We start from the raw sequence: 22,571 nt of genomic DNA on the forward strand, positions 1-22,571 counted from the left end.
ATCACAAAGCATGTCTCCAAATACTGTAGGCTTTAAATCCACAGTGGCAATTGATCTGTGTATGATGTGTCTCAGTAACAAGGGAAAAACACGGGTGAATGAAAGAGAAACTGGTTGATTAGAATCAAGGGCACAAGATGTTTACAAGGTGGCCTTGCAGGAAATCTTCCCTAACATACATTCCTGGCTAGAAAAGGATAAGTTATAATCAGTCTGAAACATGGCAGAACGGTGAGCAGGCAGAAACCCCAGAAATACAAAGCAATGAACATCTAACCCAAAGGTGTCCACCTGCTGGGTCATACTGGGGGTTGTATTTACATACAAATAAATATCCTAATGCTTTATTTTGTTCTTCCTCAGGCTAAACGAGTAGTCTGATAATTGCTTTCCAGCACAAACACAATGCCTGTGAAGACTTCTGTACCTTGTTTTGCACAACAGCTTCCACAGCGCTGCAGTTTATGTTGAGGGAGTCACAGCATCTGAGAATTGCCTGCTTACAGCCTTTGATGCTGGACATTTTTACTGCAGTTGGCCCCAGTCCTCCCTGGTACTCTAGCCTGTTTAATCTTGATGTGCACAAGGAATTCTCCCTTATCAGGCCATAAATAAGGGTGCCAATTTCAGCAAGATCCAAAGTGTTTACATTGCACTCTATCTTATACACAGCAATGCCTAAAAATTAGGTGACTGAGTCCAGAAGAGGAATTCCTTGTTTTTCAGACTTGCTCAATTTTAGACTAGCCACCTTTTCAGTTTTGCTACTCCTACTATGATTACTGCTGCCTCCAGGCACCTGAACTTCCAACACAGTCTCATTCTGTTTTATGGCAAGGGATAGGACAGACCAGTCTGACTGAGTCTGAGCATTGCATCTTATTTACTCTTTTCTTCCTGCATTCCCAAATCCTGGACTTGTTCCATAGCTGTGAGATCAGCACCTTTCTTGGCCCTGGCGTTTTGGATGGAAACTTGACGCTTGTGGCTGCTGCCCACAAATAGTCACTGTGATCCTACTCTCCTTCAGTGGGAAACGCCCCCAAGTGCCAGAGGGTTCTGCTACCTCCTCACTGTGAGGAAAATTCTTCTCCATTCTCCTTCTTCCTCTGTTAAGAACTTTGAGTAACTCAGGGCAGAAATGGAGCTTTCAGCATGGCTGAGCACACAGCATAGCCACAGCTGCACCCAGAAGCAACAGCAAAAGGTATGCACCTCAGATCAATCTGCTTACATGCTGAGTTTGTTTGTCTCCAACTATATCCCTTAATATTTCACATTTACAGCACAAATTACCTTCACTGTGCTTTGAAAACAGCCAGTATTTCCAGAGTAAAAGGTCAGTAGGCAAGGGCCAGTGACTGATTTAGCAGAGCTGCAACAGCCATCCTGCTGCTGCTGGGAAAACTGTTCCTGTGCTGGGGTGTGCCAGCCCCCCTCTCGCACTGCTGGGAGCTGACACTGCTGCCCAGGCACCCTCCTGGCATGACCAAAACACAAATTAAGCGTTTTCTTCCTAGCTCCTCTTGCAGGCTGCAGTCTGAAGACTGTCAGAGAGTTTTGTTTATCTTTTATAAACAGTGTGCTTCCCCTTCCTTCTCATGGCGTTTGCTTCCTGATTACCTCTTGCAGCTTGGACTTCTAGAGGGTTTACAGACTGGTCTATATTTAGCTTTTGCATCCCCATGTATTCAGCAGAAGGACACATGGCACCTGCTCTGCAGCTAGCAGCTATTTTAAGCTCTTCTAAAATGGGTGATGGTATTTAGCACTTTATGCTCAAAGTTCACATACACACACATTTGTCTAAAACAAAGCTTTACATATATTTGCCCCAACCAACACATGCTGATAAAATCTGATTTTTTATCTTTATATAACACCAGATTGGTCTGCAGTGACACTCAAAACAGCAAACATTAAACTCTGGAATTGCCCCTGCTACTGTAGCTCCAATCACCCTCCAGAAAAATACAGGCACCTTCTTACAGTCTAGACAGACACTGCCCAAGGTATTACTTTAGAAAGCAGAGATAAAACCAGCTGTATCAGCTACCCACTGCAATTTTCTAGGACAAAACTGAACAAAAGTTTGGAGTTTTCGTGGCAGTTTTCCATACAGGTTCAGAACCAGACTTGGAAGCTTTCTGAAGCCTCGTGCCTCATCTCTCATGTGGCACCTGAATCTTGACCACTGACTGTTGTAGCAGATCACACATGGTCCCCAATCTCAATTCAACACAAGCGCTACCAAAGCAATCTTAAATTTCTCTGATCACTCTTAAGAGAAGAATTTCTTACTTTCACCAACAGCCTTGGATACCTCCCTGTTTTCCTCAGATGTCACATGGTGCCCAGACTTTTCTAGGGCTGTTCCTAGAAAACGCAGGCTGACGCTCCCAAAGGGAAGTACTTACATTAAAGTTCTTGTGCCATGCCACCCAGCAGTGACAGCAAGGAAGCTGTTCATCAGACTTACCCGAGCAAAGAGAAGAGCTGAGCAGAGAAAAAAGTCAGGCAGAAAGCTCAGACAAGGGCACGCCAGCAACAGGACACTGGTTCTGTAATCCTGCCACTGAGGGAAGAGGGACGGGAAGACCAAGTGAGCAGGGAAGGACAGAATGACACAGGAGGAGCAAACAGTGCAGGGACTGAGTGCGCACTGTGCAGGGACCGTCTCTGATAGGCGCAGGGGAAGCTGCCTGCTGGCTGGCAGCATAAGCCAGCTATGTTGGCTATTCCCTGCTCTGACAGAGATAGCAGAGACATCAGAGACCTGGGCCCTCAGAAAGACAAAATAAAGGAAGGGTACTTACACAGATGCTACATTTCAAATTTAAGTCTTAATCCCTCAATGACTTGAGGCACTGTGCTATGTGAAATTTGTCTGTATTGACTATGGATTGATCAAACTTGGTAGAATTTTTCTGTGTGTACCACAAAGACTGGGATGGATTTCGATAATGTGAACTCCCAGCTGTGACTTCACTTTGCAGCCTGGGATTTGGGCAGGATTTGTTAAAAACAGACTGATTCTTAATCATAGACTCACTGGCTGGAAGAGACCACAGGACATCTTTAGTTCAAGCTCTTGCCTGAAGGAAGCTCAGCTGTGATCTCAGACAAGGTCTCTCAGGGCTTTAAATTAGTCTTTAAAACCTCCGTGGATGGAGACTGCATGACCTCCCTGGGAAGCCTGTTATCTGACTTGAATGTCATGGCACTGAAAAAGTTTCTTTTTCTACCTAGCCTTAACTTCCCTTGTTCCAGCTTATGCCTATTGCCTCTGGTCTTCCCGCTTTACATTCCTATGAAGACCCTGTCTCCATCTTCTTGATAATCTCCTCTAAAGCTGTCCCTTTTCCAGGCTGAACATCCAACCTTTCCTCACAGGACAAGTGCTCCAGTGCCAGCCACCACGGTGCTCCTCTGTTGAATTGACCAACTTTTCCATTAAGGCAGCAATGCTAAAAGAGGCAAGTGATGTAGCTGCCCCCTTATCCCAGCAGCTCCCAAACAAATATTGCAGTCAAGATAACCTGCCTGACCTACTTTCTGCATGAGACAGTGCCATTATGTTGGCCAAAGGTGTTGATACAAACAAGCAGAGCACTCCCCAGGGAGCTCAGCTGCACACTGCTTATGCAGCAACCAACATTTCCCACTTCTGTGACCCACAAGCCAGTCAAGCACCATCTTGAGATGCCGTATCGCCTAAGCACCATCTGCTACCCACTCCCTAGAAGGAGATGTAGGTCAGTTCAATGAACAGATATGCAAACAATAGAGAAATGATAGGCTGGTACTGGAAGTGGCAGCCAGGGCTATGAGAAGAGAAATGGGTCTCCAGCAAAAAACAAAGAGGCTCAGAACAAAAGGTGGCAAAACAAATGTATACTATAATGATTTGGAATAAGTCTTCAAACCGACTTATGGCAACAGAAGAACCAGAAATGCTTTGTGCCTGATTTATGAGGGATGTCATAGAAAGCACCTCAGTATGAACTACCAGCTCAGAAATAGTCCATATGTTAGCAGCATCTCAGACTTTTTCTGAAGAGGACTAAAGGTCTTGCTATATTTGTGGAGAGGGTGGAGCAAAAAGTTCACACTTGAGGTGGTTTCTCTACTTGGAAAAGGCAGCTTCTGTAATCTGGGGATGCACAGGCATTGTGGCTTCAGTTCTTTCAATTTTCTTCACACACTCACGGTGGCTAGGTGGTATTCCTAAGGAAGTCACTGTTTTAGGGATAATGAAAGGGAGTGAGCTTGCAAGGTCAGAGGCTTCTGTAGAAAGTCTTTTGGAGAGGGTTGGAAACTGGTTGGATGTGTTTTGAGAGAAGATAAAACTCTGGGGAATGTTTGTGACAGGACAGTGTGAGAGATCAGAATACCAGTGAAGATAAGAGAGTTTGTATGGGCTCTTTGTGCTCCTCCTGATTTGACTGAAGAATTCTCCTGTTCCAGTCCCTGTTCCTTTTTCTTTTTAAATAAAATCAGCTCTAAGATCAAAATGCACAACTGAGCTACCAAGGAGCTAAGTAACAGCTGAGCTGCAGAAACTTACTCTGGCATATTCTCACTCCTTGGCAAACACAAGGCAAGACAGGTTCAGCTCTGCTCTCTTTCACTGGGGCTAAAGCTATTACATGTCAGCTCATTTTTGCAACAACCTGACAGCATGCATGGGAACCCTTATCACAGCTCAAATGACATGATGGGATTCACTGGGCACTGGGAACTTGGTCATGTCCCTGAGACATCAGAGTGTACTGATAACAGGAATACTTGGGGTTATCGTTATAAAAATCAGCTACAAGTAGTACAAAGCGACACATTCTGAATTTTTCCTAAATATACAAAGTAAATAAAACAGTCTGTGGTAAAAGTCAGGAAATAAAAAGGCACAGATAAAATCAGTATTACTAAGTTTGTGGGGAGTATGTGGGTGTAGTTTCAGAAGATTAAAAGAGATCTGCTGGATTTTGGGCTGTGAATTGAAATAATTGTCTCAGGAATGGAAAGGGAAACTTAGAGAAATTTACAGGAGTGTGTTGAAACTGCCATGCAGGCAACTTACATGCTGAGGACGTCCAACTAACTGGCTCTTGGACTCTGTGTGCTGGGATGGTTACATCTGGCCAGCTCAGGAGAGAGTGGACTGAAAATGCTTTCTGTGAAGCCTGCACAGTGTCTGCAGTTTCAGCTTTTGCAATGTTTTAGGCATTTCATGTCTGTTTTGGGGAAGAGAAAGAAGAGAAAGAAATCATTCCAAATACATGAGAAAGAGGAGAAATTTACCTTTCTCACATTAAAGCTAGATGGCTCCTTAACAATTTTCAGGAACAAAACTGAGTATATTTTACAGGTGTGTGTTCAGCTATGAGCTGGATTGCGTATCAATAACCCTATGCTCTCTTTGTTGCACAGTGGCATTTCCACGGAGGTCGTAGGGAATATCACAAACTGTCTGTTTCTGGATTAAACCTAATCATTATCAGCACAAATCTATTGAAGAATAGACTTCCCAGGGGAGGACAAAAATTTCTTCCTATATTTGTCATTTTCTCTATATAATATTAAATGTGTTCAACCTTACCAAATGGAAGGAGTTTATCATTAAGTCAATGCTATTGAAGCTTTTGGGTTTCCTTCCTATCTTCCTCTGACATACCCTGTCCCTTCTTTGCCTAGGCCATTTTCCACAGCTGCAACATTCCCCTGCTGATGCTTCCTGCTCTCCTCACTCCCTCCAGTGCTAATGCTACTTTTGGGAATTTTGTATGTTTTCTGTGTCCCATGGGATAGTTTAGGTGAAAGACCAATGGTTCATGTTTAGAGTCTCTCAAATGCTCAAAGGCTTTAAAAAATGCTAACTCTGAAGGCAATAGTGTGTTGGTTAAAACCACTTGAAAAACTTTTGAGGGTTTCTTTTTCACCACAAGCAATGGCATGCCATAGTTCTTCTCCCACCTAAACAAACACTGAGTTTCTGCAGAAGCCCTAATAACCCCTGGCATTCATACAGACTGGTTTGTCCTGCAGGCCAGTCTTATGACAGAAGGAAAAGAGGCCGCAGAGATTCTCCTGCCTTCTGCACTGTCAAGGAAAGGGCTGTCTGCACTCCTTTGCAACTTGCATCTGCTCTGCTTCATGAGACCCTGCTTGCCAACAGCAGAAGAAAATTTGGACATTCCATTTGGACATTAGCATTCCCAGTCCTGTCACACACAGGGATGCAGACTTCAGTGGACTGCCATAGCAGTAAGAGTATAATTTTTTTGTTCTTGTGCAGAACTTCTCTAAGAATCTGAACGAGTTTTTCATGGCTTTCCTCCTGAACAGTTTTTGTTTATTTTTTGACAGATACAGGTTTTTCAAATTATAGGGTGCAGGGACAGAACCACTTGCTGTAACACCACTATTTCAGTCAACTGTATTATAAACAACATTGGAAGGCCAAACACATCTTGGGCTGCATCAAAAGCAGCATGGCCAGCAGGTCAAGGAAGGTGATTCTCCTCCTCCATTCTGCCCTCGTGAGACCCCACCTGCCCAGCTCATCACAAAAAAGATGTTGGAGCAAGTCCAGAGCAGGGCAACAAAAATGTGGGAGGACCTCTCCAATTAAAAAATACTAAGAGAGTTGAGGTTGTTCAGCTTGGAGAAGGGAAGATCTAGGGAAACCTTATAGCAACCTTCCAGTACTTAAAGGGAGCTTATAAAAATGAAAGAAAGAGCAACTTTTTACATGGACACATAATGATAGGACAAGGGGCAATTGCTTCAAACTGAGAGATGGTAGATTTAGATATGAGGAAGAAATTCTTTTTTTGGGGAGGTTGGCGAGTCATTGGAACAGGTCGCCCAGAGAAGTTGTAAATACTTCATTCCTGAAGTTTAAAGGGAAGTCTGGAAGGGGTTTTCAGCAACCTAGTCTAGTGGAAGGTATTGGAACTAGATGGTCCCTTCCGACCTGAACCATTCTATGATTTTGTGATTCTATGAAGTAACATTGATCTGTTCTGTTTAAATATTACCATAATATACTTATGTAATTAGAATGAATAGAATAGAATAGAATAGAATAGAATAGAATAGAATAGAATAGAATAGAATAGAATAGATTTACAACATGATAATATACAGTAACAAGCAGGCATGTAAAGTATATAATGGAATTATAATTTTGATGAAGAATTTAGAAATGCCTATGAACATAAAATATATAATTCGAATTTGGAAAGAGGCCTCATAACAGGTCTTGAGACACAGAAGCATAGTGACATGTGAAGAGTAGTCTAGAAGTCAGAAGGCTGCTGAATCTGGCAGTGTTTTTCTGCCATTGGCACCTACAACTAAACCAGTGTCGGGAGAGTCCTATGATTTTCCAATGAAAAGTTTGTCAAGACCAATCTCCACTGGGTTTAATTTACTTTGATAGAAATGCTGTAAACACCAGGACCAGTAGGACATTTTCCATGGTGGTCTCTTGGGAATAATTTCTCTCCTGTTTAGTCCTGTGTTAATGTGAAAAAAAGGAGGGGAAGGGGAGTAATATATTTGCATTCCACACTGTATCAATTTTCTACAGATTTCTTAGCTCCACATCAATCTCAAAAGGGTTGGAAGGTTGTGATTTGCCTTCTAATAAGATTTTATGGCCTGAAGGGTTTGTCATATACCTAATGTTTGCCACATATTTTTTCTTCCAGAGCTCAAAGATCCTGACTACCAATGGCACTTAATAATGCAGCCAAATTAGCTGACACAAAAAACCCCAATAGGCATCAGACTTAACTATTTTAAGCAAATAATTTAATTCTTAATCTACATCACGAAGAATATAATTTCTGCATTGTAGCAAGGAACCACTCTAAGAATCTGTAGGGAATCCCCATGGTCTGCTACTGAACACTTTTTGATTTATTCTTGGAAAGATTCAAGTCTTTTGAAAGTTTAAGAGCTAGCAAAATCAATTATCAGGGTTTCAATTTTCTCCGGGCAATTTCACCGCTTCAGCTTGCCCAAGAGACAGACTCTACATAAATACATTATGCTATGTGCTACTTGGAGAATTTGGCAGAGTTGAGAATTGCTTCACTTGAAAAATCACACAAAAGGTAAAGAAAACCCTCAGGTGAGGCATGCAGTCACACCTGAATGCATATCAGCAGTTTGAAAATAACTCTTCTCCAATACATAAAGGTAATGTATTGGGAAGGGAAAGAGCAGTTTTAGCTGTTTCTAGTTATTCTGATACTGGAGTGAAGTTACTGCTGATTTACACCATTATAAGCGAACACAAATCTAGCATGAAACTTCAAAAATGTACTGAATCCTGAAACAATCTTTTTTTGTAATTTCATTAAAAAATGATACTCCTCTAGCTTGAAATGATCTTCCATCAACAAACGGTGGGAACAGAGTTGGGCCAAGTCAACCATCAACCCCAGACATTTTCTGCACCTGCCAGGGGAAATCTCTGGGCCCAATTCAGATGTGATCATGCTGTAAATCACATGCAATTGGGAAGTCTTTTAAATGCCAGTGGTATGTCGGTCAAGAGTTATAGAGAAGAAATTATCTATTCTGGCATGATAGTATAGACCAAATTACTTTGTAAAAGGTACTTATCTTTGTCTTTTCCTCCCTTTTCGAAATCTTTCCATTTGCTAATAATGTTTACTTGCATCAGTTTCATTATCAATCTGTATCATTTATTTTAGATTGCTGCTAGAACTGGCTTATAAAAATTAGAAATGGAAAAGACTCATTAAAGGCTCAGTCCTGCAGCTGCTTCATATGTGGAGCTGTCATTGATTTCTCAAGCAGCACCTGCTTGTGAGCAGCAGAGAGAATAAAGCAAATTAGAAATTGGAGGCTTGAATCTCTCAGCTGTATGGGCTGTACATGGGCAGGGAAGCATCCATAATCGGAGCCAAGCATCTTTCTCTGGAAAGGTCCAAATAATCATAAGGAAGCTGAGGGGGGCAGAGTGCTGAACAAAACTGAGATTATGACTAACCTGTCTAGGAATACTGGAGGAAAGATTAGGGACTGACACAATGAAAATGACACAGACTGAGATAAACAATGCTTGGAAATCTGGGGAACATTTGTGGTGAAAGATAAAGATCTGTAGAAAGAAGTGGGAAAATAAAAGACAGTGATAGTGAAATAAGTCCTAATGAGGATCTTATTTTATAGGATAATGACAGGATGGACAATGAACTCTTAGTTCAGAAGGAATGATCCTGTGATCAGTAGAACTGGCAGCACTACTCTGTGATGTCTAAAACTGCTGCTGATGTAAACACCAGTGACCTATTTTAAGGCATGCACGGAAAGAGAATCACTACATGGAAAACACAAAAGAATGCAAGAGGTATTTGGCACTGGCAGATCAGAACTGTGAAACAGTGTCAATTGGATTTTTTATAAGGGTTTTCTAGCTATGCAGAAGCACCTTATTGAACATAACTTTTGTGGGATAAAATTAAAAAGAAGAAAAGAGAACCCAAGAGATGAAAGGATGAATAAAGAAAAGATCAGGTGAGAGCAAGCTTCATATTTTACTAAGCTGAAAGACAAATACAAGAGGTGGCACCAATGTCCCCAACTTGTTGAATATAGTAAATCTTCATTCATGCACATAAAAAGCCTATGCAAGTCATATTTATTGGGAAAAGCAATTTGGTCTCTAATTTAGATTCCAGACTTGAATAGGAGTATACAGACAGATACATACATAATATTTAGCCTTAGGTATGTTCAGATGTGTCTCCAAAACTCTATTACTATGAATTTAAAGTGTTTTTCCTCTAACAGCATTCTAAAGGAGAAGATGGGTCAGATCTCAGTGTTTTTCAATAGCCTCAGAGAAGTTATGTAATTTGAGACTCTCAAACTATTTGGAGTATGGGGAATTGCTGAACTAAGGGAAGAAAATTAGCTATTTAGCCCCCCACTTGGAATCAGAGAGAACAATTCTGGTTCACTTGGAAACTCATCATTAGGCAATTTGTAGTATTGTCTGTGTTTCTATAGCATTGCAAGATACATCACTAGTTACTGTCTGCTTCTGTGGCTTCCAATGTTTTCCAGTTGTGGAGTAGCTTGCATGCAAGATTGTAATATAACCTATTAAGTATCTTCAACATCAAGCAGCAGTGAACTGCAAAAAGCACATTGTACTCATTATTTGAAAGGGTAAACTGAGACATAAAGTGTTACATGTTAATGCACAATAAATAAGGACTTGCCCAAGGTCAGGCAGATAGGAACAAGATGTGTTCAGATTCTTTTGTACTTTAATTGTGGCATGTTTGTTTAATACAGGAGGATTCGAATTGCATACTTAGAGTGAAAGGGAAGTCCACCTCACAAAAATGTTGTGTCCTTGTGTGCTTTAGGCGCCTTCACATTCTGCAAAGAGTTTACATGAGCCTAAATGTTAACCAATCTGATCTATTCCTGTACAAAAGGTCTGTAGTTCACATGACCAGTGAAATGTGTAATTCTGATTTTCATTAAATTCAGAAAACAACTGTGAGATCTCTGAGAAATTTCAGAGGTTTTGACTATGACAACCCACACAGCAGAATGCAAATAAAATCACAGGACTGCAATATCATTGTTCTAATGACTAGTAAATATTACCTTTCCTCAGTTTGTTTATCCCACCGCATCATCTGGTCTCTCAGTCTCTCATCCATCTCCCCTGTCTTGTAAGATAGATAGTGAGTAAGTCACCCAGAGTGACCATTCTGTTATATGATTGTGCTTTCCTGGTGCTGCAGGCTCCTACTGTCTGGTTGCACCTCCAAGCTTCTCAGTGTTGGCTTCTGTGACATAATCTTTTCTCTCTAGGAGATCAGCTAGCAGACCAAGAAGGATAGTCACAATTCATGAGAATGTGAACTTTTTTACCAACCACAAATCAGAAAAAGAAAATAAAAGCAGTCTTTAGTCCTGTCCTTTCTCACTTATTTGCCAGTCATAAAGAGGAAAAGCTTTTGGAGGGCACACCAGTCAGTAAGGCCCTCAGAAACCTCCTCTGTGCCAGCCAACAGCAAGTAAGGAGAAAATACAGTTCTTTTAAGTCTGGTTTTCTCTGTATTCTCTTTTCTTTTATGTCACCAACTAACATTTGACTAGCTGGGTCCTTGTGAGGCTCTATCAATTACAAAGTCCTGCTCCATGACCCAGTTCCTTCGTAGACTGTCAGGTGTCAAGGATACCCACAGGTCATCAAACTTCCACATAACCTTCATCAACAAAGTGGAAGAAGAACGTCATGCAGCATTTCAACATGATCACCCATCTCAGGCAACAAACACTGAGGAGTCATGAATATGGTAACTCTTGGCACAAGGAGGTGTAAGCTGGCAACTTGCCTTTCTAAAGGAAAGTACAAAATCTCCCTGATAACAATGGATGCTTTACTGGCAGTGTGAATTGGTTTGGATGTTAAATATTATCTACACCTATATCTTTACTATTTTAGCAGAACAACCAGAAAACAAAAGTGCCTATACCCCGAAGATGTGACATACATGAAAGTGATTCATGAATATACTTAAGTTTCCTTAAAAAACAACATGAAATTTCCTCACAATGAAAGAGGCTGACCAAACCCACTGACAAGCACTTTGGAGCTGCTCATTTTTTTTGAGGAAGGAAAAAAAATTAGGAAAATGTGCGTCAATCATATTTCCATCTACTTTCCTTCTCAGGCCACCTGCTACCAGGGTGATACGAAACCCACAAAACTATGAAAGAATACATTTTCAAGTTATTTCACTTTAGGCTGAGGAAAAAGGGTAATCAGAAGGTCACAGCAGTTTTTTATCAGAATTATTTTCAGTAATAAACTCCAATAAGTTAATGTCAGAGCAAAATATGGATTAGAATGTTATTAATCCATTCTTGACCCAAACACCACTTGAGGATTAGACTCAAATATGAGACACTCTATCTGAATTAAGTTAATGAGAACATCAGATAGATTCTCAGTCATCATAGTGATTGCAAATTCTCATGTAATCCAATCTGAAATTACCATTGTTAGATGAGGAGTTGGAATTAGAGAGGATGGTTCATGTCTGCATCTGCAGTGCTGTGCTCATGCAACACTTTACCTTGATCCATCAGTGTCTCCAGCAACACCACTCCAGACTCTCAAGAAGGACTTTTTAAAAGAACCAAGACTAATTTACGCTACTATGGTATAACCTGACCAAGCAACATGCAGTCCTCCTAAAATGAATAATGTGTTCTGAGCACTTTTAGACCCACTGAATCTGGTGGGGTGACTTTGAGGGAGCTGAAGTAACTGCATTAGACTCAGAACATGCTATGCAGTTTTGGCATAAAGTAGTGCCTGCACTCCAAAAATGATCCCAAGGCTATGGCTATAGTGGATAAGCCACCTGTCAGGCCTTGATTTTTGACTTGAATTTCACTGACCAAGCCATTATCTAGGTCAGAACCCAAAGATCAACGATCTAGATTTTGGTTATAAAATGCATCTGATAAAATCACAGGTGAATAATAAAATTAAGTCCTGTAAATCTTTACCATTCAAGACCACTGTCTTTTGAAAGCTAACCATAAAAACCTAAAACCCCAAAATCAACCACAAACAAACAAAAAACCCCATCAAAAAACAAAAGAGGGAGAATAGAATGTACCTCCTGAACTTGCCTTATCTTCAAGTTATGAGAATGCCATTCGGGGCAAAGCTGTTATGTACAGTAAGAGCTGGAGAGATCTGAAGGAGAGGCAAGGAAGAAAAGTAGTCTCCTTTCCTTCCTGAGGCCAAAATACTGAGAGTTCAGCTTTGGACTTTAGAAGTGCTCTGCTTCACTGATTCCTTTGGAGGCAGAAATCCTTGCCCTTTAAACACAGACCTTGGTAACAGAGCTTGGGGGGAAACAACACAGTCCTCTAATAAAGGACTTCATTGCTTGCAATACTTACATGTAAAACAAGCCATGTCAAAAAGACGCCTGGACTGAGAGGTTTGGGCTAAAGGAATCAGTCTAGTAGAGTTGCGGTGTGTATTAATCTTAATTTTGTGAAGGCATTGTGGAATTGTCAAGAAGCAATTCTTGCATTAGGTAAAGGCTCTATTCCATAAGCATCCATCACTATTCATTCTGACTACATTCATTCAGTTAAAATGTATACAATAAATCAAATTAAAAACCTGCTTTTTTAAATACTTTAATCAATAAGAAAGGCAGGGCTTCAGCTACACCTAGCTACAAGCTCCCAGTACTGCAGCCTCTCCGCAGCACTCTGACAGCGAGGCTTTATCTGTCCTGGTAAATAACCACTGCTCCTCTTCAATACAGAAACTGTGAATTGAAAACTAAGCACTTCCAAGTAAGTATCAACAATTTAAACAGCTCTTTGTAAAAATCGGTGTGATTATCTGTGCCTTGGCATCTTTCATGTAAAGTGCTTAATTAAAATGCCAGGCAAGGTTTCAAAAGACGACAGCTCAGACGGAGACCATGAAGTGAGGTGATGGGATGGCGGGCTGCCCTGCAGCAGGTCCCTCTCTGCAGAGCCAGGGGCAGACCAAAATGCCTGTCAGAGGTTGCTCTTCTCCTTATAGGGCAAAGTCACAAGGTGACTTGTGACAGACCAGTTGTCACTCGCCACTGCCATCTGAGGGCACAGCTGCAATAATGCACCGGACTGGCTGACAGTGCATCCCAAAGCAAACACGCTGCTACCCCAAATACTTTCGGTGGTTACATTTGCCCTGATTAAACTGGAGTGAGGACATGAGGAAGCACGAGGCCTGTGGCGCTTCCCGGCCACTGAAGGAGTCCTACCAGACAAAGCTGAGACAGTGTATTACAAGGGATTTAAGAAGACAGAAGTTGGTTTTTAGAAGCAGCACTGACACGGGATTCAAGCCCATGTTTGGCTACAATGGTTTCCAGTGTGACAACTGATGGAAATGGGACTGCTCCCTGCTTGCAGTCCAGGAGCAGGGACATGCATCCTGCATCCACCTTCAAGAGCAGAGAAGCTGGTGCTCAAAACTGCAGGCTTCCTTGGCTCCATCCAGCAGCAGGTTTTTCTTGTAATGGTCCATGAAGAAGTTTAACACCTCAACACTTCATGTTTTCTCAAATTCTCCACTTTCTGGCATACAGTGTTGTGCCCTATCAGACATGATGAGCAAAACCAACCTGTCCCAACCACTCCACTGACAGTCACCGGTTCATAGCATGTGGTTAAGGGTTTACTGGTCTTCAGACCTTTTCCCTAAAACCTTAGAAAGATTTTGTATTCATCCCCACACCTGTATTTGAACTTTGCCCTTCATCTCCTTGTTGGATCACGCAGTAGCCTTAGTGCAGCCTGCTGATAAGCAACCCAAAATATAAGTACATAACCCTTATAATCCTATAAGGAACCTAAAATATAACTATTTAGTTTCTGTACAAAACAGATGCATGTAGAAGCTTGGTGTCTTTCCCTGTCATTAGAAAATCCTAGGAATTAATTTCTGTCTTCAATACATCCTCTGCTTCATATAAAGTTGATGGAGGTCATATAACTATATGAGGTTTTTAGACAGGGATAATATCACTTATTAGACCAAATAATGTAACTTGAAGTAAACAGAAAAGATTTTGAGTATCAAACCTTTAAATATGTATCCTGGCAGAGAGAGAGAGAGAGAGAGAGAAATCTGAAATACTCTGTGTTACTTGTGTTTGAATAGCAGCAGATAAGACATTTTATATACTTTCAGAAATGTCCCCCCTCGTGCACAGTGCACTAGTGATAGCAAAGCACTCTTCAGCAGAAAACTCACAGGGCAATTCTTAGCAGGCTCAAAACTGCCTTCAGCATCTTATTGCAATGATCATCTGCTGAATAATTAGCTTTTGAGCTTAAGAAACGCTGTGTACTCTCACAGTACATAACTGTACCACAGTTCAGACACATAACTTCAATACAATAACTTTAGCCACAGTTTTAGGAACTTGACAATTCTGAAAGTTTCTTTTATTTTACTTTATTGCTTATAAAATAGATAATATGCTGCCAATAGAGACAGATAACAAAATAGCCCAGTGGAAAAAAAAAAGGTGTGAACTAGTTAGCATTTCATGAAGCCCGATAAGGTGGAAAATGTTTTGCTTAGTTTTAACATGGTAAATAAGTCTTTCAAAATCTGTTTCAGGCCTGTGATCAAATTGGCCCTCTGTAATTTTTTAAGAGGGGGAAACGCACAGCAGATGGAGAGGGACTGAACCAACTCTATTAAAAACCTGGTGTTGCAAATTTTTTCTAAAATGAGGCAAAGAGAATAACTGAGAACCTACCATAACAGCAGCTCATCTGTTCAGTCATTTGATGTATCTCTTTATTGTTGCAGTTACTTAGACTCAGCTTTATCTTGTGCGTGAGCACAATAGTGACACCATACTGAAATGTGTAAATATATTTTCATAAACTATGTAAAACACCTCTACTGACAAAATGATGCACTTAGAACACATGAAATCCTGAGAAATGCTGCTGCCTTGGGTTCCAAATTCCTCTGATTCCTCATCTGAGTTTTATTGTACATGCACTGTTATCTGACAAATATATCTGCCAGACTATTTAAAAAATACTTTGTCTTATCATTTGTCAATGTTACCTAGTCCTTGTTCACACTGCTATCCCTATGAGTGATGATACAGAAATAGATCAGGTTAAGGTCAGTCTGTGTAGCCCAGATCTGTAACAATGGCATTTCTTAATCCTGTCTCCAATAAAACTGAAGTATTTTTTAAGAAATTAAGGCTTCAAAAAGGACAGCTGCAGGGTCAGGGACAAGAACTGCTTTTTCTGACTTCATCTCCCTCCACTCAAGGCTTGTGATCCACCATTTTTGCGGGGGTTTCTGATGCAAGGGTGTATTGTCCCCCTGGGTACCAGCTCACATGCTAAGCACTGGTGTGCCACACAGCCAGAAGAAAGCAGGGGCAGAGGACAGAAGGAAGAGGGCAGGAACAAGGTAGGAACAGGAAGACTCCTATAGCCAGATGTTGATGAAGAAGTCACCTATGCCCTGATGAACTACTTCTGTGGGGCTCCACAGACGCAAGCCTTTGGCTGACCACCAGCGATCCACAGGGCTTTATATCCAACTGAGTGTGGAAAACACCTCCCTGGGGAAAAAAAAAAAAAAAAAAAAAAAAAAAAAAGTTGGGAAAAAAAAAAAAAAGTGTGACTAAAAAATGAAACAAATGAAAGGAACTCCACAAATCCAGATGTTGGAATTTTCCAATCCCCCTAGCAAGACAAGATAAATAGGGGATAATCCTTATTTATATAACTTTTTTTTTTTTTTTTTAAGTAAAACCTGAGACACAGGCATGTTTTCACCAGGTTTGTGTGCTTATTTTCTAAATCCGCGTCGAGAAACTTCGGGAGGGCCCGCGCCCCCCTCGGGTCGGGTGCTGGGCAGGGTCGCTTATCGGCAGGGGCGGCTCTCCCTCCACGGCTCTCCAGGGGTCCCTCGGGCAGGGCAGCCACAAACACTGGGCCGGCTGCCGTGGCTGAGAGCCGTGCCCCTCCTGTGGGCCGGCACGCCTGGTCGCGTTCCCCGGCCCCCACAGCCCGCGGCGAGCACGCAGGTTCCCGGCCCGGGGCGGCTCTCGGCCCCTCAGCCCCTCGGCCCCTCAGCGGGCCGGCGGCAGAGCGCGCGGCCGCCGCCGGGGGGCGCGCTGGCGCCGCGGCCGCCCCGCGCAGGTGGCTGAGGGGCCGGGCCGGGCCGGGCCGGGGCTGCCGCACACCCACGGCCCGGGCGGGCTCCTCGGTGAGCGGGCAGCCGCCCCTCCTGCGGCCTCCAGCCCAGCGCCCACCCGTGAATTCTTGGCTCCTGGGGAACAAGGACGAGGACGGCGTTAATCAGTGCCCAATTTCCCACCGAGGGCGCGTTGTGTGGCGGGCCCGGCTTAGGGCTGATCTGCCTTCCAAATAAAGCAGCGCGTCTATTTATGGCCGTGGCTTAAAGAGGAGCAGATCTCATGTACCATGTTGGAAGTTCTTGAAAAACGGCCAAAGTACAGAGGTCAAGTTTCCTGTACTGACAGCAACTTAGCGGGATGCGAGGCGGCAGTGTCCTTCGTGAGGAGCTGGAGAACTGGGTCACTGTGCATCCTTCACTAATCGCTGGGTTCCAGCAATAAATCACTTCAGTCTATTTGGAAGCGGCTTGGAGGACCGAGAGAATCTACTTGAAAGCCTGTTACTATCTCAGCCATGGGAGCCAGTGGAAGCATTGCCAAGGGGTTCATGTCTGTCAAGATGAGGGTCAGGCCCCCAATATTGCTCAGTAGATGATATAATGAATAAAAAAATCCACACTTGTGCTATCCACTGGGATCTAACTCTTCGTTAGAAATTAAGGGACAAGGCGGACAATATGATTGTTTGGCAAATTTCCCCAGGGTCTGCTTTTAAGAAATCATAAAGCCCCTTGGCGACGCCTTGCCCAAAGCCAGTGCTTTCAGTAGCTGCTGTTGCTCAGAGGCAGCAGCTCTCAGTTTTACAAGGAGTTGTATGCAAATAGACTCTACCAGTGTGCCCATGGAACTGCCTACTCTTGGAAAAGCTTGCATGGAAGGATTTAATGTTGACAGACTTAAGTAGTGATGTCTCAACTGTGAAGAATCTGTTGTTTAACCAACTTTATGAAGCAAAAGTGCCTATCATTAAAGTGCGAGTATTCCCTTTGGTTTTAGAAGATCATCGAGGCTTTAAACATCTATGCAATTTGGTATGCACATAATTTGATAGTCTGTTTTACAAGAAGTTGATTAGAATCAGAAAAATCACCCTCCCTAACTCTCACAGAAGAGGGCAATGAAACGTGTGCAGATCAAACAGCCTTAAAATGGAAAAAGGATTTATATAGTGGCAAATTGGGCAATGGCTCTTAAAACTACAGCTGTATTCTTCTAAACACTCTTTTATATTATTGGTGAGTTGGTAAGTTATGATTTACTGTCATTTGATGTAAAATTTACTGTCACAAACGTTAGCAATCACTGGCTGAAACCAGAAGGGTGTTTTTTTTTAAATTCTTGGTATTGAGTTTTCTAGGAATGGACTGTCACTGCCTGCAGAGCACGTTTTGTCATCTCAGTTTTTCCCAGAAGCATGCACTTCATTTTTTTTTACCTTTGTTAATACTTAATTTTAGGGTTTTTTTTTTACATTCATAAACATGTTAGCTGCTTTATGTCTGTAAGGCAAAGAAGGACAAGTATCAGTTTTCTCACCAGCTGGGGCAATCTTAGAAATAGTAATCAGTTTAATTTCCCAGCTTGATTCAAAACACTGCTATTTACACTCCCATTGTGTGGTGATATCTTCCTGTTTACGTGACCAGGTTTAAAATTTAACTACATCCACCATGCTGTTTTTCTTCCTAATTCAGAAGACATGGATTAAAAAGTAAGCAAAAAGAAAGCTCAGTGGTACTGCTCCTCTATCAAACTTGGGAAGCATGGCTAAACAGGATTACATGTATTATTAGGGTCCTGATCCCACAGCCCTCAGCAAACTAATGACTTGTGCAGGAACTTTGCCAAAGGCCGGGTGAGGGCAGGAGACAGCAACAGTTGGCACTAAATGTCAGCTGCCTTAAAATAATGGGCATTTTTCTGCGAAATATTTTAAGTAGATCTGTATGGATTTGTGTCAGCGGCTTCAGTTGGCAGCAGTTTCTGGGAGAGGGGTCAGAGATATCCCACTGTGGAATATTTCAATGATATATTCTCCCTTCTCTTAAGCCACTGGAAATTAAATGAAACTGGTTTCAGTGTCGCACAGATCTGGATTGATGCAGCAATCTTCTGTGTTACCCTGTGAGGTGAGAGAGGCAGAGGGGTGACACCCACCACCCTCCCTTCCCCCACTTTTTACATAGCTCTTCCAGGTGAGATAACAAATATACAAAAGAACAAAGTCTACTATATAAATGAAAGCAGATTTATAAAATTACATGTTTAATAGATAAATATAATAAATACTTTATGCATCATAACTCTGGACAACTACATTTAAAGCAAGTATGTTGGCAAGTCACAAGAAAAGTTGCTCCCTTGGCAACTTTATTTTTCAGAAAACCACACTGACAGGCATATTACAATGTAACGCATGAGGCTTTATGCTGTAAGTATGTTCAAATTCCGCTCACCTACCGAGTTCACCATGACATATATATGGGTGTAGTGTACTTTCTATCTTGGAATGTCTTTTTGCACACCAACACGGTTGTACAGATAGATGTTATGTTCTACTTACCAGGGACAGTGGGGAAGAGTTTTGAAGAAAAATACTGGTAAATGACTTCTAGAAAAACTAAAGCATTTCTTAACTTTTTATTGACATTGGCAAATTAAAATAGAATAAATTAACAATATTTTCTCAAAAAAATGTTTTGTACAAAAATACTGTCAAAATTTCCTGAAAAGCTTTCAACACAGTAGTATCTTTTCATGTACTGAATAAACTATATTAGCACAGTGTCAAAACGCTGAAGACAGAAACAAAATAAAATAAAAAAAAAATCTGTGAAATGTTTGCCACTAGTCAACATTCCATCCACACCATATTATTGTCTGTACATATGGGGGAGGGGGAATGGGTAGCAGACTTTTTAAGTAACAGTATTACTTTTCCTGATCTGGAAAGGTTTGGCCCACATCTGTTAAGCTTCCAGTTTAGCGTATTCAGAAGAAAAAAAAAAATTAGTCTGCACTGCAATGCATAGTTAAAAATTAAGCAAGATGGCAGCTTTTGTGCAGTAGTATCTGCCCTTCAAAGTTCATGCAACCAACTAATGCAATTTTTTTCCCGGTTCACTCAGAATTTGAATGCGGTTCAAATCATTGGAAATCATAGTTTACAAAATCCACAAGATTAAGCAATTTGCCAAGATTAATATCTAACAGTCCGGCACTGTGGGAATTATGGGCACATTACTGCGAGGAAATTAAGAGAGGGAGGTCGGGAGGGGGGCAACCAACATAAAAAGGCAGAGTTTGCTAGATATTATTACTACAGGAGGGGAGGTGAGTGACAAAGCTACAAAGAGAAAAAAAAAAAAAAAGTGGCAGCGATTAAAAAAAAAATTATACAAGCGCATAGTTGACTCTGCTTTCCAGATTCTCACCTTTTCAAGCCCTGAAAAGTGAGACACCGTGTCTAGGGGAATGTTTTCATTCGCACCGATAAAAGTCCTTTGTTTGTTTTAAATGAATCAGCAGCTCACCCTGCTGGGCTGCTGTTTGCAAACGAAGTCTGTCATGAAGTCAAACTCGTTCTGTCCCAACCACAGCTCGGGAAGCTCCTTGATGCGATCCAGCCCCATTTCGATGACTAAGGACATGAGGACCTCCTCGTCGATGAAGTCCGTGTCTATGACATTGGGCGGCAGCATTGCCGCGGGGACGTGGGGGACGGCGGGAGGCAAGCCGCTGCCGCCGCCGCCGTGCTTGGGGTTGCAGTCCCTGAAATGCTGCTGGCTGCCGCCGTTCAGCTGGTGGCTACCGGGGTGCAAGTCCGGCATGTAGTGGCTGTGGGGGTAGGGGTGGTGGCTGAAGTACTGGTTGTTCAGCTTCTGGAGCTGCATGCTGGCGCTCAGCTGCCCTCCCGGGCTGGCGACGGGGGGGGCCATGAACTGGGAGCCGCTGAAGCGGGCGGGGGGCGGCATGCTGCCCGCCGGGTGCCCTCCGCTCACGCCGCCCGGCCCCATGGCGTGCCTCACCCCGCTGCTCGCGTTCATACTCCCAGCTCCGTAATGTATATGGTCGCCCATCAGGGCGCTGAAGGCGTGCTGCTGCGGCGGCTGCTGCTGCTGGTGGTGGTGATGGGGGGTGGGAAACTGCCCCATGCCCATCCGATGCGCAGGGTGGTGGTGGAGCCCGCCGGATCCGTCGGGGAATCGCCCGTGGTTCATGGCCATCATGTGGTCTGCCATGGCTCACCTGGAAAGTTAGCGTGTGAATACATTAGGAAAATGCACCCTCCTCGGACATCCAGCCGCCCTCTCCCGGACCAGCTGCATCTGCCTGGCCCTGGCAGAAATTACTTCGCTGGTCCTGCAGTTCTCTCTCCTTCCCAGAGAGAATTAAAAAAAAAAAAAAAAATCTCCCAAAAATCTAGTGGCTCCACCACGAAGTACAAAAGGAAAAATAAAAGGGGAGCCCGGAAAAAAAATCCCAGTCCCCTCCACTAATCCGGCGGGCAGCACGCCTTCCTACTCCAAGTCGCGCATACCTATCGGCGGGGAGCGTCGCATTCGGCCACCGCCGCCGCCTCCCCGCACGCTCCGGAGCCGCCCAAGCCCCCCGGCTTCGCCAGCGAAGGCAGCGGATTCCCACGGCACTCTCGCTAACTTGCGGGGAACAAGCAAAGAACTGGCAAGTCCCACCTAGCCGCTGTCAGCAACTTTTCGAATTAAGTCCCAATTATTTTGGTGAAAATACGGTAATGCACAGATAAGGACACGAAGCCAAGCAGCGGAGAAACACCTTTCCTCGCGTGTTTATACAGTCACGTTTTTCCTGTTGCACACAAAAGGGACACCCGGCACCAGCCACGAGAACCGCCGCACTCACCTCCCGGCTTCTTTCTTCTTCTCCTTCAAAGGTGGCGGTGGAATCAGTCAGCGAGAGTCACCCAGCATAGAGAGGGCTTCTCCGGCTCCCTTTCCCCGGCGCTGACGTGACCGGCGCCGCGATCGCTGCCGCAGCTCCGGAGCTGGTTCTCGCCCCTCCGCGAGGCGCATCGGCACTTGCCAACAATGAGCTGTGTTCCTTACACGGCTTTGGCCGCAGCTAATATAGGATTTCAGAAGGGAGGAGCAAAACCCTTACAGGCAACCAGAAGTAAAACCTGGAGCAAGCGGGGCGGGGGGGAGGAAAAGCGGGGGGGAAGAAAAAGGAGAAAAAAAAAAATCCCCAAACACCCAACACCCAGCGCGCGCGCGCGGGCAGCGGGGCACACGCGTGTTCGGAGACACGCGGGAAGGGGCCGGGCGGATCGGGAAGGCGCCCGTGCACCCCGCGCTCAGCGCCTCTCCCGGGAACAAAGCGGGGCTCCGCGGCGGGGCGGCAGGAGCGGCACCTCGCGCACCCCGCGGCGCTCTCCCGCCGCCCACGGCCCCGTCCGGCCCCGCGCCCGGGCAGCCCCGGTCCGCTCGTGTCGCTGCCGACACGCGTGGGGCTGAGCGCTCCGGCAGCGCTGCCCGGGCAGGGCGAGGTCCGTCCCTCCGGCGCCGCCGCGGTGCAGGTGCCCGGATCCACCGGCGTGAGGCCTCAGCACCCGCGTGGGCGTCCTTGGGGCCGGCCGCTCTCCCGGAGGCGAGATCCGAAATCCACCTTTTTCCACAAACACGGGCGCCGTGTGCGAGAGGTGTACGTGGGGATACCGGCACGCTCCCCACTTCCCCAGGTCCCTCCATCTCCTGTTTTTTCCTCGCTGCCACCCGGGCTGTGCAGGGCGAGTGCCCACCCACTCTTGCCCTTGACCGG

General features: G+C 43.9%; 1 protein-coding gene across 1 annotated transcript; it reads right to left on the reverse strand.

Moving 5' to 3' along the window:
* Positions 1–19,019: 19,019 nt before the first annotated feature.
* On the reverse strand, positions 19,020–22,083 carry CITED2 (Cbp/p300 interacting transactivator with Glu/Asp rich carboxy-terminal domain 2). Its single transcript, XM_033056650.2, has 2 exons — positions 21,657–22,083; positions 19,020–21,023 (listed from the first exon to the last, which is right to left on the reverse strand). Exon 2 carries the CDS (start codon positions 21,014–21,016, stop codon positions 20,297–20,299), a length of 720 nt encoding a protein of 239 aa, XP_032912541.1. The 5' UTR covers positions 21,017–21,023; positions 21,657–22,083; the 3' UTR covers positions 19,020–20,296.
* Between the last annotated feature and the right edge of the window lie 488 nt (positions 22,084–22,571).

Source organism: Catharus ustulatus, chromosome 3, assembly GCF_009819885.2.
Source record: "Catharus ustulatus isolate bCatUst1 chromosome 3, bCatUst1.pri.v2, whole genome shotgun sequence".
In the NCBI taxonomy this organism is placed as follows: domain Eukaryota; kingdom Metazoa; phylum Chordata; class Aves; order Passeriformes; family Turdidae; genus Catharus; species Catharus ustulatus.

Excerpts from the sequence above, each read along its gene's own strand:
- CITED2 (XM_033056650.2), bottom strand. The coding sequence starts at position 21,016 with ATGGCAGACCACATGATGGCCATGAACCACGGGCGATTCCCCGACGGA.